General features: G+C 38.8%; 1 protein-coding gene across 1 annotated transcript in view; it reads left to right on the top strand.

Moving 5' to 3' along the window:
• Positions 1-16,075, top strand: part of LOC138037382 (sushi, von Willebrand factor type A, EGF and pentraxin domain-containing protein 1-like) — a 68,388-nt gene extending 52,313 nt beyond the window's left edge. Inside the window, 15 exon segments of the mRNA XM_068883315.1 lie at positions 1-173; positions 498-665; positions 1,675-1,842; positions 2,618-2,785; positions 4,602-4,790; positions 6,326-6,511; positions 6,847-7,014; positions 8,004-8,171; positions 8,636-8,803; positions 10,558-10,743; positions 11,471-11,638; positions 12,924-13,145; positions 13,489-13,781; positions 14,554-14,701; positions 15,069-16,075. The exon segment at positions 1-173 is cut by the window's left edge and continues 13 nt beyond it. Of these exon segments, the coding sequence (XP_068739416.1) occupies positions 1-173; positions 498-665; positions 1,675-1,842; positions 2,618-2,785; positions 4,602-4,790; positions 6,326-6,511; positions 6,847-7,014; positions 8,004-8,171; positions 8,636-8,803; positions 10,558-10,743; positions 11,471-11,638; positions 12,924-13,145; positions 13,489-13,781; positions 14,554-14,701; positions 15,069-15,472 (2,977 nt within the window). The 3' untranslated portion in view covers positions 15,473-16,075.
• The last annotated feature ends 1,074 nt before the right edge of the window (positions 16,076-17,149 follow it).

Below are 17,149 nucleotides of genomic sequence, written 5' to 3'. Positions count from 1 at the left end.
TCCTGGAAACCCAGATAATGGCTTTTTATTGAGAGCATTCAGAAACAGGGGCGACATGATTAAACACGGTGAACGGATAACTTATGGCTGTTTGGAAGGATACAGTTTGATTGGAACTGCTACGCAGGAGTGTAATGATGGGCGATGGACAAACGGCAGCCCAGTTTGTAAAGGTAAGTGATGAGTTTCTGGTCCAACTAAATAAGGTTCATTTTTCACCTCAAAACATGTTAACTTCAGTTTAAATTTAACTCGGAAAGGGACTGGGACTTTTTTTGCTCTTTATTTTTATTATTTTTTTTGCGCTTGATCATTTGCACTATCAACATTAACCCTAACCTACGTGTAGCCGTTCTTTCGCCCCGAAGGGGGAGGGGGGGGGGAGGGGTACGGCAACATGTAGGCAACAATAACTCGTGATCATTCAAACCTCCTTTGTCCATTTTCTAACTTTCCTTTGATCAACTGTCTTTTGTTTGACTTATCCCAAATGCCAGCCTCCTGTCGACCACCAGGGGATATAGAGCATGGACGCAAAATTGGTGACAGTTACAAGCACGGGGAAAGAGTCCGATATCAGTGTGATTTGGGTTACACTCGCGATGGAGAGCAAGAACTGATCTGTCTTGATGGAGCATGGAACTTTAATCGACCGATATGTAGAGGTAAATGTAGAATGTGCTTGAAGCGTGCTATAAAAGGGAACGAAAGAAAGAATGAAAGAAAACTATGCAATGACCAAAAGACAAATTTCGTTTGTCACGCAGTGTTGTCACGCAATGTTGTCACGTCTTTAAGGCTTGTGATGGAAGATCGTCATCATCATCATCTTATCTTTCTTTACCCGACGGATTTTTAGGGTAGCTTGGTGTAGTTAATATCTCCGAGCATTTACCCTCCCAACGATGATATACCCACGTAACACAGACCACAACACCGGGAACTCCATTTCTTGCTCTTTGCGAATAGAGTGTGGGTTTTTTTCGCCCCGATGCCAAGCATCCAGTCTAACATTTTGCAAGCCATTTCAGGCTCGACTATGTACACTTTGATTTGATTCATTGGAAGGGCGCGCTCAGTGGTTTATTTAAGACTGAAGTTTAAAGCACCGTGACAGGTGACCGTGATGTTTTTTATGGGAAAATAACTCTTAGAAGTTTGTTGCAAACGCACTTGGTGCTTTTATTATACATTTGTCTGGTTTTTCTTAAGGCTTTATCATTGAACTTTTGTCGAGATTTCGTGCTCAGGATAGTGTCTGAACAAATTAAAGCAAACTGCAGTTACCAGACTGAGCCTACCGTATGTATTCGTAGAACAAGTTTAATTTAGGCCTTTTCTGTCGGGAGGAATGAAGAAGCAGGAGAGTAGGGGGTGAGGAAATTTTCGAGCGCGTTCGTAAGATTTTATTCCCAATACAAATTTCAGAAATTTAAAATTTTGGCTATACTTTCGGAAAGTATCTTGGAGTTTATCATTGTGTTAAAATAGTTTCTCAACAGAAAGTATTTGCATTTGAGACAAACAGGACTCAGTAATTATTCCATATCTTGTCAAGACATGAGAGAGAAATTACAACTGTTCGTCACATACACCCCCCCCCCCCCCCCCCGATATGCAAATACTAAGATTACTAAGACTGCGGACTTTGAACCCTGTACTCTATTTTTGTAGCACCTTGTAGCCGTCCAAAAAGACCAATAAACGGAGGAACGCGAGGAGATAACTTCAGTCACAACGAGAAAGTGGTGTTTTTCTGTGATGATGACTATGAGCTTGAGGGTGACTCCCAGATCATATGTAACGATGGTTCTTGGAGTGGCTCCTCACCCAGCTGTATCGGTACGTTCTCATTTTTTATAAACAAAAAATTGAAAAAAATACTAGATGTAGAAAAAGTTTGAAAGAACGAAATAAAATAAAACAAAGGACATTCTTCTTTGTACGTTCTTCTCCTTTTTTGCTCTTCGGTCGCAATTTTTGTGTAAGAGCTAGTCGCTGTGCTTGGGAAAATACCATGAAAAATCAATTTTTCCCCGAACTAAGCCATCTAAAAACAATGCTTATGTCAAGTGTTGTTTTGAAATAAGGCGATTCTTCTTTGCAAGTGGAGTTTAACAGTTCGATTCCCATGAAGTGAAGCTATGATCTTCGCAGTTATGAGCGCAATTTTTGCAATTGCGTAGAGAAGCCTGAAAAATTCAGGACTTCAACGGGGTTTGAACCCGTGAGCTCGCGATTCCGGTGCGACGCTCTAACCAACTGAGCTATGAAGCCACTGACGTTGGGAGCTGGTCATTTGTGGGTATATGAAATGAATCTTTCAGGCATCTCTACGCAATTTCAAAAATTGTGCTCATAACTGCGAAGATCATAGCTTCACTTGATTTCATATCCGCAGTTCATATATGATTCATTTCATATACCATTTCATCATTAGTTTGATTCCCCTTGATTTAGCTCTCTGTGGCTCAAGTGGTCAGTTTTAAACAGTTCACAAGGGGAGTCATAAAATTCCGTCAAAGAAAATGGCCCTCGATGCAAAACAGAAATTTGACATTTCCCCTACCAATTGCTAAGTCATGTTTTAAAAAGCAGTTCCTTTTTCTTAACATAGCTACTTGTCCCAGTCTTGGTGAACCAACTCATGGAAGACGTTGGGGTGATGATTTTAAAGATGGTAAAACGGTGACATTTGGGTGCAATAAGGGCTATGACCTATTTGGCACCGAGACTATTCAGTGCAATAATGGCTTTTGGAATGGAAGCATTCCTGAATGTAAAGGTACTTCGTACAATGTTTACGAAATTATTGATATTGCCATGCGTCGTCCGATTTGCGTGTGATAGTTTACAAATGACTTTAAAACGACAATATCGAGAGCGAGTTTGTCGCCACTAAAACAGACGAATGGAAACCGTGAAAAGTCTTTCCATCTTTCGAAAACCAAATACTCTGCGTGTCCGATTTCGCCGCGCTCGACGATATCTTGACTAGTACTTTCTCAGTACCAAGCCATTTTTGTTGAAATAAGTTCCTTGTACTTTTGTGCTTGCTCGCAACTTCTCCAAAACCTTTCCTGCATCGACTTTCCTCTAACCTCGTTCCCAGGGTCTCTCTTCTCTGCCTCCTTTCTCAACGACGAAGGAGGGAGAGAAGAGTTACCCTGGTAACGAGGTTGGTCTGAGAAAATGCCTTTTTCAGTATTTTCTTAACTTCCCTCCATTATGAAACCAGAGGGAAAAGATGGTGATGACGTTATCTTTTCATTTTTTTTTCTCTCTACTCTCTTTGCCAAATCCTTGATCATAATACTTCTCTCGTTTTTCTGACGTTGTAGTGGCCAACTTAAAAGCATTTGTTCCTTTGGGCACTACGCAATGTCAAATACGGAACTTTCTAAATTGTATATTTTATCCTTGCCAGTTGATTATGCTTTTATTCAATTTGTAAAATAATGTAAATAGTGCAAACTCGTAGGTGGTGAGCAAGAACTATTTAAAATTCCACATTATCATACAAATCAGTTAAGTTTTCTTCGAGTGCAATTTGTTGACATAATTTAATGTCACCTGCGGCCAGACCACGTCAATGGAACTCCATTCCATTCCTTTGTCAATAGTGTGTGAGTTCTTTAACGTCCCATAGAATTTAATGAAGAGGGATGGTTTGTGATACAGCAACTAGGGTTTATCGTCCTTATCCAAAAATTATTTCCAATTGCAAATTGAATTACGAAAACGGCATTTTCTACTTAGTTATTTTGATACCCCGAGTCTACCTCAGTTTGCAGTCGCGACCTCTCGCAGGATAGTCAAGATGCTCAACCAAGTGAGCCAACTGCATTTCATTGCTAAGCGGAATTGTGTATTTTCTCAGAGGGGCATAAAACTATAACGGGATAATGCTCTTTCATGCTTTTGTGAATTCAATATATGACCAGGCCCGGGTTGCTCGAAGCATGGTTAGCGCTAACCAGCGTTAAATACCATGGAAACCTGTTGGTTTTGGTACCTCTTAATCAACGGTTAGCACTAACTGGGTTTCGAGCAACCGGCCCCTGGCCTTAAAGCACCCTCAATATTTAAGTATGGAAGCCTTTCGGGTAAACAAACTTTATAGCTTGGTCTTGTGAACTTATGCTCGTTCACACCAATCCTTATCCATGTTTTGAAGATGTTTAATTAATGGTTGGATACTGATTTTTGTCGACTGCAAATTTAGCACAGAACAAAGCGTGTATTGCATGAAACTCACCTGAATCTCATGCAAAAGCGATTCATACGTTTCTGACCATTTCTCTGTGAATGATTTTCATTTTGTTAAACCCAGGTTAACTCAAAACGTGTTGTTGGTGTGAAATGGGGTATTATTCTTGTAATTCAGTGTACACCAAAGAAAAAGTTAATTATACAGAGAAGTTGCCAGGTTTGAATTGTGATAGTATTTCAATCGCCCTGTTTTTAAGAATGTTTCAATTTTTTTTTTGTCCAAAAGAAATCACTGTCCACTTCAGGGCATCTTTATTTCATTTAAAAAAATTAGAACCTTATTTAACCGACAACATCAATTATACTTAACAGCACATTGTTTCTAATAGATCAGTGCGTCTTGTTCACGGCCGACCCTCTTAAAGCTTTTATGCTTGATCAAATCATCCAAGAAGGTAAACATCTGAAGCACGGAAGCATTGTACAGTTGGCTTGTGAGGCACCCCTTGAATTAATTGGACCTGCAGCTGTTTACTGCAATGACGGAAAATGGAATGCAAATTTGCCTGCATGTAAAGGTTTGTATTTCAGTTGGGTAATCTTCAATCTTCATTCTCTTATCTGAAGAACTGCGACTTTTGATGCCGTGAATACAATAAGAGGGTGTTGATGGAATTAGCCAAAAGCCAATACAAGGAGTTTAACGTTTATCTTCAGGCGAGAAATTTAATAATGTTAATGTGATATATATGATAAGGGAGGATTACTAAACAATTATTGGATGAGGTTGAGCATGATATCATGAATTATCCAAACCGAGGTCTGTGTTATCTGCCGAAGCCGAAGGCTGAGGCAGATAACACAGACACGAGGTTTTGATAATTCATGATATCATGCGAAAACCGAATTCAATAATTGTTTTATTATACATTTTTCTCATAATTCATCCTCAGAAACAGAAGCGAAGCGTTCATTTCTGAGGAGAACACTCCAAGGGGCTTAGTAACCAGGTAGACGTTGAACATTTATCATGTCAAGTTCACAAGCTATTGTGAATTGATTGAATGCTCTCGACCAATCAGATTTTTCATAGTCAGTCTGATGTATAATAATAAAAATTATTTGTTAAGTTGGATTAACATAAAGTCTCTGAACTAGCACCGATAGACATAGGCAGAAATAGGCCATTTTACCTGTCTGAGTTTAGTGTACAGGCTTAACAGGCTCCCAGGCGGAGGTGATCTTGTCGTGATACAAAAACTGCAAAACCAATGTAAAGGTCAGTGCTTTCGACTTCCCTCGAAATGCTTAGCATGTATAGCTGCCGCAGAAGAACATAAAATATACAGTAACATAGAATTGCAACTGGACTAATTTGCGCGTTGTTTAAATTATTGATTCGAGTATTAGGTCCTTACTTAAGATTGAACACACGAATTTTGCCGTGCCTCAAGAACAAACAAACAAACGGGCGAAAAACGTTTCTAGGTGTAAAGAAACTATCAACCCTTTTTTTTTCTAATCTTAAAATTTTAAAAGTTTAGATTAAATGGATTTCAGTTGCAAATGGGTCTTTGGAACCAATTTCATAAACTGCAAGGATAAACCTATGGTGCATACGCATGGTTTACAGACATGAATTTGTTAATTATCTTGTTTCTGTAGATCTGGTAACAAAGATTACCAATAGAAGACGACGTTTCCAAGTCATCTTGACGTTATTTCAAGTAATTCAAATTAAGGTCGTTTACTGAAATCAAAATTGCAATTAAGTGTTTGCGTTTTTCGACAGCCAACGAATCAGCGTGCGCGCAGTAAAAAAACACTTAATTTCAATTTGGATTAAAACGACTGTTATTTGTATGACTTGAAAAATCAGTCAAGTCGAGATGACTTCGAAACGTTGTCTTCTATCGGTAATCTTTGTTAACAAATGCTTTACAATTTTTTTTTCCGAATTTTGTATATCTGCCTCATTTTGAACATTTAAAGCACTGCCTGAAAGATTTCAATGAACTTCACCGAACCAGCCCGACTCAAAAGCCTTCTCTCGTCGCGTGAACCTTAACGACAACTTTAAATTAGCCACTGAAAGTTTACCTCATTATTGCAGCCCGCTGCATTTTTCCTGGAGACCCAGATAATGGCTTTTTATTAAGGGCATTCAGAAACAGGGGCGACATGATTAAACACGGTGAACGGATAACTTATGGCTGTTTGGAAGGATACAGTTTGATTGGAACTGCTACGCAGGAGTGTAATGATGGGCGATGGACAAACGGCAGACCAGTTTGTAAAGGTAAGTGATGGGTTTCTGGTGAAACTAAATAAGGTTCAATTTTCACCTCAAAACATGTTAACTTCAGTTTAAATTTAACTCGGAAAGGGACTGGGACTTTTTTTTGCTAATTTTTTTTTTTTTTTTGCCCCTAATCATTTGCACTATCAACACCAACTCTAGCCTACGTGTAGCCGTTATTTCGCCCCGAAAGGGGAAGGGGGGGGGGGGGGAGGGGAAGGGAGGGTACGGCTACATGTAGGTTACAATAATTCGTGATCATTCGAACCTCCTTTGTCCATTTTCTAACTTTCCTTTCATCAACTGTCTTTTGTTTGACTTATCCCAAATGCTAGCCTCCTGTCGACCACCAGGGTATATAGAGCATGGACGCAAAATTGGTGACAGTTACAAGCACGGGGAAAGAGTCCGATATCAGTGTGATTTTGGTTACACTCGCGATGGAGAGCAAGAACTGATCTGTCTTGATGGAGCATGGAACTTTGATCGACCGATATGTAGAGGTAAATGTAAAATGTGCTTGAAGCGTGCTATAAAAGGGAACGAAAGAAATAAAGATATGCAATGACCAAAAGACAAATTTCGTTTGTCACGCCGTGTTGTCACGTCTTTAAGGCTTGTGATGGAAGATTGTCATCATTATCATTATCATCATATCTTTCTTTACCCGACGGATTTTTAGAGTAGCTTGGTGTAGTTAATATCTCCGAGCATTTACCCACCCAACGATGATATAGCCACATAACACAGACCACAACACCGGAAACTCCATGCCCTGCTCTTTGCGAATAGAGTGTGGGTTTTTTTCGCCCCGTTGCCAAGCAACCAGCCATAGGCTCGCCTATGTACAGTTTGATTTGATTCATTGGAAGAGCGCGCTCAGTGGTTAATTTTAAGACTGAAATTTAAAGCACCGTGACAGGTGACCGTGATGTCTTTATGGGAAAATAACTCTGGAAATTTGTTGCAATGCGCTTAGTGCTTTTATTGTACATTTGTCTGGCTTTTCTTAAGGGTTTATCATTGAATTTTTGTCGAGATTTCGCGCTCAGGATAATGTCCGAACAAATTAAAGCAAACAGCAGTTACCAGACTGAGCCTACCGTATGTATTAGTAGAACAAGTTTAATTTAGGCCGTTTCTGTCGGGAAGAATAAAGGAGCAGGAGAGTAGGGGGTAAGGACATTTTCGAGCGCGTTCGTAAGATTTTGTTCGGGATACAACTTTTAGAGATTTAACATTTTCACTATACTTTCGGAAATTATATTGGAGTTTATCATTGTGTTAAAATAGTTTCTCAACAGAAAGTATTTGCATTTGAGACAAACAGTACTCAGTAATTATTCCTTATCTTGTCTAGACATGAGAGAGAAATTAAAAGTGTTCGTCACATACACCCTACCCACCCCCTCCCCCGATATGTAAATACTAAGATTGTATTGTTAAAATTACTAAGACTGCTGACTTTGAACCCTGTACTCTATTTTTGTAGCACCTTGTAGCCGTCCAAAAAGACCAATAAACGGAGGAACGCGAGGAGATAACTTCAGTCACAACGAGAAAGTGGTGTTTTTCTGTGATGATGACTATGAGCTTGAGGGTGACTCCCAGATCATATGTAACGATGGTTCTTGGAGTGGCTCCTCACCCAGCTGTATCGGTACGTTCTCATTTTTTATAAACAAAAAATTGGAAAAAATTCTAGTTGTAGAAAAAGTTTGCAAGAACGAAATAAAAGAAAACAAAGAACATTCTTCTTTGTACGTTCTTCTCCTTTTTTGCTCTTCGGTCGCAATTTTTGTGTAAGAGCTAGTCGCTGCGGTTGGGAAAATACCATGAAAAATCAATTTTTCCCCAAACTAAGCCATCTAAAAACAATGCTTATATCAAGTGTTGTTTTGAAATAAGGCGATTCTTCTTTGCAAGTGGAGTTTAACAGTTCGATTCCCCTTGATTTAGCTCTCTGTTGCTCAAGTGGTCAGTCTTAAACAGTACACAAGGGGAGTCAATAAAACACAAAATTCTGTCAAAGAAAATAGTCTTCGATGCAAAATAGAAATTTGATATTTCCCCTACCAGTTACTAAGTCATGTTTTAAAAAGCAGTTCCTTTTTCTTAACATAGCTACTTGTCCCAGTCTTGGTGAACCAACTCATGGAAGACGTTGGGGTGATGATTTTAAAGATGGTAAAACGGTGACATTTGGGTGCAATATGGGTTATGACCTATTTGGCACGGAGACTATTCAGTGCAATGGTGGCTTTTGGAATGGAAGCATTCCTGAATGTAAAGGTACTTCATACAATGTTCACGAAATTATTGATATTGCAATGCGTCGTCCGATTTGCGTGTAATAGATTACAAATGACTTCAAAACGACAATATCGAGAGCGAGTTTGTCACCACCAAAACAGACAAATGGAAACCGTGAAAGGTCTTTCCATCTTTCCAAAACCAAATACTCCGCGTGTCCGACTTCGCTGCGCTCGACGATATCTTGACTAGTTTTTTCTCAGTACCAAGCCATTTTTGTTGAAATAAGTTCCTTGTACTTTTGTGATTGCTCGCGACTTCTCCAAAACCTTTCGTTCATCGACTTTCCTCTAGTCTGAGAACAACCTCGTTCCCAGGGTCTCTCTTCTCTGCCTCCTTTCTCAACGACGAAGGAGGGAGAGAAGAGTTACCCTGGTAACGAGGTTGGTCTGAGAAAATGCCTTTTTCAGTATTTTCTTAACTTCCCTCCATTATGAAACCAGAGGGAAAAGATGCTGACCACGTTATCTTTTAATTTTTTTTTTTTTTTATTGCTCTACTCTCTTTGCCAAATCCTTGATCATAATACTTCCCTCGTTTATCTGACATCGTAGTGGCCAACTTGAAAACATTTGTTCCTTTGGACACTACGAAATGTCAAATACGGAACCTTCTAAATTGTATATTTTTATCCTTGCCAGTTGATTATGCTTTATTCAATTTGTAAAATAATGTAAATAGAAAAAAACTCGTAGGTGGTGAGCAAGAACTATTTAAAATTCCACATTATCATACACATCAGTTACGTTTTCTTCGAGTGCAATTCGTTGACATAATTAATGTCACCTGCGGCCAGACCGCGTCAATGGGACTTCATTCCATTCCTCTGTCAATAGTGAGTTCTTCAACGTCCCATAGAATTTAATGACTGAAGAGGGATGGTTTGTGATATAGCAACTAGGGTTTATCGTCCTTATCCAAAAATTATTTCCAATTGCAGATTGAATTACGAAAACGGCATTTTCTACTTAGTTATTTTAATACACCGAGTCTACCTCGGTTTGCACTCACGACCTCTCGCTGGATGGTCAAGATGCTCAACCAAGTGAGCCAATTGCATTTCATTACTAAACCGAATTGTGTATTTTCTCAGAGGGGCATAAAACTATAACGGGATAATGCTCTTTCACGCTTTTGTGAATTCAAGATATGACGAGACCTTAAAGCACCCTCTCAATATTTAAGTATGGAAGCCTTTCAGGTAAATAAACTTTATAGCTTGGTCTTGTGAACTTATGCCCCGTTCACACCAATCCTTATCCATGTTTTGAAGGTGTTTAATTAAACACGGTTTAAAAGTGTTTTCTTTTTACATCATGGATACTGATTTTTGTCGACTACAAATTTAGCACAGAACAAAGCGTGTATTGCATGAAACTTACCTGAATTTCATGTAAAAGCAATTCCTACGAATCGATTTCTGACCATTTCTCTGTGACTGATTTTCATTTTGTTAAACCCAGGTTAACTCAACATGTCTTGTTGGTGTGAAATGGGTATTATTCTCGTAATTGTACACCAGAAAAAAAAAAAAATAATAATTATACAGAGAGGTTGCCAGGTTTGAATTGTGATAGTATTTTTATCGCCCTGTTTTTAAGGTTGTTTCAAGTTTTTTTTTTGTCCAAAAGAAATCACTGTCCACTTCAGGGCATCTTTATTTCATTTAAAAAATTAGAACCTTATTTAACCGAGAGCATCAATTATACTTAACAGCAAACTGTTTCTAATAGGTCAGTGCGTCTTCATGGGCGACCTTCTTAAAGCTTTTATGCTTGATCAAATCATCCAAGAAGGTACACATCTGAAGCACGGAAGCATTGTAGAGTTGGCTTGTGAGGCATCCCTTGAATTAATTGGACCTGCAGCTGTTTACTGCAATGACGGACAATGGGATGCAAGTTTGCCTGCATGTAAAGGTTTGTATTTCAGTTGGATAATCTTCATTCCCATTCTCTTTTCTGAAGAACCGACTTTTGATGCCGTGAATACAATAAGAGGGTGTGGATGGAATTACCTAAAAGCCAATACAAGGAGTTTAACATTTATCTTCAGGCGAGAAATTAAAAAAGGTGATATATATGATAAGTGAGGATTACCAAAATTGTTTGTTGAGTTGGATAAACATAAAGTCTCTGAACTAGCACTGAAAGACATCAGGCAGAAATAGGCCATTTTACATGTCTGAGTTTAGTGTACAGGCTTAACAGGCTCCCAGGCGGAGGTGATCTTGTCGTGATACAGACCTCGTTGTTTTTACCCCGGCAAAACATCTTGTTTTCAAAAGAACAGTAAGTGTAACTTGGCTTTCGTCGCAAGGCCAGGTAGCTAAGCAAATATTGTCAAATGGCCTATTTCTTTTGGCTAATTTTGAATTTCGAGAAAGGACGTAAAGCTGTTTTGAAGGGTTGCTATGCTATGAAAAACAGTAACGAGGTTTGTCTTAACTTTGCGTACTAAAAACGTCAATTTTTTTTGGCACACAATTGGAACTACAAGTGACATTTACTGTTGTCATTGCGATCGGTGTTTCATATATTTACCTCTCACGATGATTTAACTAGCACTTCCGCCCATAGACATATAGTGTATCTTCGTTGAAAGACCAATGATGTTTAATTTTTGCTCCATTTCTGTTTAATTTAGCTGTTTGTAATGATCCTGGGCCCATCACACATGGAAAAAAAGATGGAAACGACTTTTCACATGGCAAACATGTCAAATATAAATGTGACGGTAGTTACAGTTTGGTGGGAAATCATCAACTGACATGTCATGACGGTCAGTGGAATTCAGATCCACCCCTGTGCAAAGGTAAATTATCACTCAACAGAGAAACAGAGAAAAAGCCTATGGATCGTGACCACGTTTAGAAATGGTTTGATTTTAAACTTCTTTCCGACCAATGCCCTCTTTGCCCTTTGTTAGGGATTTCTTGATTACTTGAATAGTGCAGATCTATACTACTTAGTGTCTCTAATCCGTGCACCACCAGAGAGGAACAAATTTTACTATTATCCTTCTCCTTAAACAAAATTAAGATATCAAAAAGCCCCAGAAATTATTTCTACTCATATAGGAGTTCAAGTTTGCATTATCAGTTTTAAAGGTTAACGCACTGTCGCCCTTAATTTTTGCGGACGAAAAGTTTCCAGCACTCTTGTCCCATAATGCGCTGTTCATTATTATGATCAGCGAGCTAGCAATTGATGACGCCCTTCTATGGAAATATGTAAATGACACGAGTGTGTCAGAGGTAGTCGCAAAGGGTTATGCTAGAAATTCTCAGCTGAAAGTGGATAGCGTGGAAAACTGGTCTAGACAAAATATATTTCAACTAAGCACTGACAAATCTAAAGAACTGTAGAGCTTTGCTACGAATCAAGCCGAACTACCCACTTGGAGGTAAACGAAACCTATCTTGGAATTTGCCTGTGCCTGAAGTTGTCAAGAAAGCAGATAAACGCCTCTACTTTCTGAAACAGCTAAGCGCATTAGTGGTATGTGATTAAGCCGCTCCGATTTTCCATTCATCACTACCAAAGTAATTAATAGATCACCTGGAGCGCGTTCAAAAGAGTGTTTTTTCCATAACAAGTCCCAGCCGTACTTACGCCGATGCTTGATCTTCCGGCGTTTAATGACATAGAGACTATGGTGCTTCTGCCAGTGTCTTTTTAACTCATTTTTGGACAACAAAGTCTATCGTCTGCATAAGTTATTGCCAACCGCTTACATCACAAATTAAGCCCTTAGGTAGCCCCGAGCTTTTGATCGAGTTAAAAACAAACAGTGCCAATAATTGCTTTGTCACCTTTTAATGCCACCGAGTAAATAACCGTCCATAAGTACTTACGCTTCTTTTTTTCTCTAACATCCATCGACCTGATTCGATTTTATCTTTTAGATTTTATTATTTAATATTACAATATTACATATGCATTATGAGTTTTAAGTATAAGGAGTATTTCTTATAAGCATCGTAAAACTATTTATTATTGTAGCCGTATATACGTAATTCAGCCACGTGTATATATTGAATAAACTATCTAAAGTACAGTATCTATCTAACCGATGTCTATTGGCTCTCTATTCTCAGCGTCCTGTCCTATTTTGCTAATCCCTTCAAACGGTAAATCAAACAGCAACGAGACTAAACATGGCACGTTAGTCTCGTTTTCATGTGATGATGATGGATTCAACCTTCAAGGATTAAAGCATTTAACGTGCATTGATGAAAAATGGAGGGACAAAAGGTCTGGCGATCTCCTGAAATCATCATCAGCGTCATTGCTTTTGAATGACGATCATGATGATTTTAGTCTCTTGTTCTATGTTTTTTGAACTGATATCGACACAATTATCAAACAACTGGATATCGTCATCAGTCGTATATAATATCGAGTATCCAGAGTTTTCCAAAGTATGCTATGTGCTTTTAGGTCATCAGAGAGAGTTTCGTGGATATTCAACATGTTTGAACATAGCCAGAGTACGGAAAACGCGTACTCGTAGTCGTTCTCGTCTTCCGATCTTAAGGTCCTTATCATCAGCATCAGTATCGTCATCATTGGCTTTTCGTGTTATAGTAATTATCAGCGATATCGTTATATCTCTAATAATTTCCTAAACGGGAATTAAGTTAAACAGTGAATTTGTTTTAGTTTGCAGAAACCCACTTGGTATGGAAAACTCTCTCATCAGCGATTCAAGGATCACGTCACCTGATTCCCGTAGTTCGCCCAATCATGCAAGGCTTAATGGCAAATTCTCTTGGTGTGAAATAGAGCAAACCTACTTACAAATTGACCTCGGTAAACGTTACAAACTAACAGCTGTAGCAACACAGGGAGGGCAGTCCTACAACGGTGTCATCAGTTGGGTACAAAGATACAGAATCAGCTTCTTTGCTGGCCCCAGAACGGAAATTTACTACAGTGAATCCGAAACGCCAGAGGTAGGAATTTAGGCTTCGAATAAAACTGAAAAGTTTTGGAATTGAGTCACTAGATTTTTTGGAGTATCTTCTTATTCAGTTACACACATGTATGCAGTGAAATATATTTGTGTTCCAACTCAGAGGTGATAACATACAAACGTCAATCATGGAGCCTTTGTAACTTAGTTTCATTTAGACAGTTGCGCGCATTGAAACAATTGTATCAATTCAAAATTATTTCGATTATTCGCGTGCAGTGTTCCCCTCCCAGGTAAATTTCACTGAAGCAAACGTGGTCCGCGTTATAGACCTTATTTATAAATGGCGGCCAAGAAATTATTCTTTTGTCTTTGTGCTAATCATTCTCACTAGCCTCGTTAGCACGAACAAATTCAAAAGAATTTCAAGTTTGCTCCAAAGTGAGGCTTGTGAGGATGATTAGTACAAAGACAAAAGAATGATTTCTTGGCCACCATTTATGAATACGGCCGATTTTAAAACTAGTGTTTGAACGATCATGTACATGAGACGAATTTAATTAGGGTAGAGGAGGAGACTGCCGCAGATGATCATTGATGTCTTCCCAATTCCCAACCCTTTAGCCGTTGTTTTAAACTGGGACTAGATCTCGAAAACCATTTGGCCTCTACTGAGACAAAACAAAGTTAACTTTGAGATCCATTACTGTAAACATTTTTTTGTAAACATTACACTTTTAATTGCCAGAAGGTTAAAAAGTTTCATCAGTCTAGTCGTTGCTTGATTGTTTTCATTTTTTACTTCTTATTAGGCTATTGAAGGGAACCAAGACAACTCCACAATTAAAACATACGTCTTAAAAGAACCGTTTGTAACCAAAGTTATAAGGATTTACCCAAGCTTTGATTCCACACCCGTCTGCTTGCGAATGGAATTATATGGCTGTCAACCAAAGCCTGGTAATGTTATCCTCTTCTTTTTCTCTGGTTATCACGGAAGGGACTGGAAACTCATTCGTTGAATCAGCGTGCAAATTTTATGAACTGAAACAGCTAGCTGCATAACACTGTACTATTTGCCTAAAATAGGTTTTTGGAAAAGTGAGGATTGGATTACTTTATGATCGCATTCCCGTAGGAAAAACAAATAGGTTTTACTTGCGCTTAAAAACATTTGTCAAGTATTTTACCGAAACTACCCGTTTGGCTCTTTGTTGTTTCCTGGTTAGCTTTGGCTCCCTCTACTATTTTAACCTTTTATTGCTTGCATTTAAATTAAGCTGAATGTATGTGGCTTATAAGTAAGAATTTTTTTTGTTTTATTCAGATTGCATTCATGTTGGATCAGTAGTTTGGGGATTATGGGAGCGCAAGTTAGCAAGTTTCATCATAAACTACTACCTGGTCTACATCACCAAGCTGAACGCCACTCACGTGGATTTTGTCATGGATTATTATGTGGACAAGGCCCTGACTCGGAGTTACAATAGAACGGAGTCAGTGCTTGTTATTGATAAAATACCGGAAATGAAGGACATTTCAGTTGGTTCACGAGTCATAGGTGTTCACAAGAAGACACACAAGGAATGGTACCAAACTGGAACCGTAACTTCGATTCCGGATTCTAGATATGTATCAGTCAGATTTGATCGTGGCGTAATACGAAGCCGGGTACCTTTAGATGAACTTCGCTTAGTACGACGACCACGCTTTTGTACAAATGGGGCTTAAATCGCCCTTTATTAATCATCTAACAATAAGATGGTAATTTCAAATAAACAAGTGACTATTCTGTTTCCGCACCTCAAGTCCAAGCCATTAATTAAATTTGTTTTCTACTTTGGTTTGAAAGGTTTGACGATTCAAACGATTCAGGGGTGCAGGGATGGCGCAGTGGTGAGAGCACTCGCCTCCCACTAATGTGGCCCGGGTTCGATTCCCGGAGTCGGCGTCATATGTGGGTTGAGTTTGTTGGTTCTCTACTCTGCACCGAGAGGTTTTCTCCGGGCACTCCGGTATCCTCTCTCCTCAAAAACGAACATTTGACTTGATTTACTTTCATTGTTCATTTCAGTTTACAGTGTCCCCAATTAGCGCTCCAGCGCTAGAACGACTAGACACTTGAATAAAGTTCCTTTCCTTTCCTTTCCTTTCAGAGGTAGAGAAAACTATAGGACATATCTTCACGGTAGAAAAACATATGTTTCGTGTTTCGCATTTTCAAATTGTAGGAAGAAAATGGAAAATGAAACTTTAAAAGTTCCCATTTTGTAGAATATTATTATTTGAGAATGTTGTGTAAGAGTAATTGTTAATAAAAAAGAGGAGCTCTAAGGAAACATTTTTTGGTGGACAGGTCGTTCCGATCGACTGACCTTTATAGTGTTGTCTCCATTGGATGTGGGGAGGGGGACTGAAATAGTGATGTACATGTCGCCTAATCCGGGACCATTTTCTCTCTTTAGGAAGGGACTTTCCTAACCGGACCTCAATATATAGTTTTCAAATATTATAACGGTCACTTTTGAAAATGTATGTTGCCTAGCATACGAAACGTCAAGTTTTATAAAAAATGCGTTGGAATACAATGTTATCACCGCTGTTTGTGTTATTGCCTCCTTTTAATTTGGCGACGTTTGAACGTGCTTTTTTTCCTTGCAATAACTTTAGAATTTGTTTTGCTGGAAGTCGCTGATATCCTTTGAGCTTACATCCATCACGAAAGGCGGACGAAAAGTTTACTTTACAGTCGTGTGCTTAGTTACCTGGCCTATGAATGAAAGTGAGGCTGGAGTTGACCTTGTTTTGATAGAAACCTCACTGCTTTTCCTTTTTTATGTAGACAAGGCCCTGACTCGCAGTTACAGCAGAACGGAGCCAGTGCTTGTTATTGATAAAATACCAGAAATGAAGAACATTTCAGTTGGTTCACGAGTCATAGGGAACTCGTAACTTCGATTTCAAGTTCTAGATATGTGTCAGTCAGATTTGATCGTGGCATAATAAGGATGGTACCTTTAAAGGAACTTCGCTTAGTACGGCAAACGACCACGCTTTTGTTTAAATGAGGCTTAAGTCACTCTTTGTTAATCATCGAACAGTAAGATAATAATTTCAAATAAACAAGCGGCTATTTTGTTCTCGCATATCAAGTCGAAGCCATGAATTAATTTATAAACAGAAGGTGACCATGTCTTCGGCACTATTCACAATCCCACTGGCTTTGCACTCTTTATTTTCCTGCTATTGTTATCTATCCAGTCCACGGATAAGTCATGTCGCTTCTCCTTCGAAACCAACATTCGGGTGGGGGCATACGCTGTCCTTTATAATGCAATGGCTATCAAAGAAAAAAGCAATAAAAAATGACTTGACGCCAATGGTGCATTTCAACATAATAATTTTATT

This window comes from Montipora capricornis, chromosome 2 (genome assembly GCF_036669925.1).
Source record: "Montipora capricornis isolate CH-2021 chromosome 2, ASM3666992v2, whole genome shotgun sequence".
Taxonomy (NCBI): domain Eukaryota; kingdom Metazoa; phylum Cnidaria; class Anthozoa; order Scleractinia; family Acroporidae; genus Montipora; species Montipora capricornis.
The sequence above is the reverse complement of the archived record's forward strand: the minus strand, read 5'-3'. Positions and strand labels throughout refer to the sequence as shown.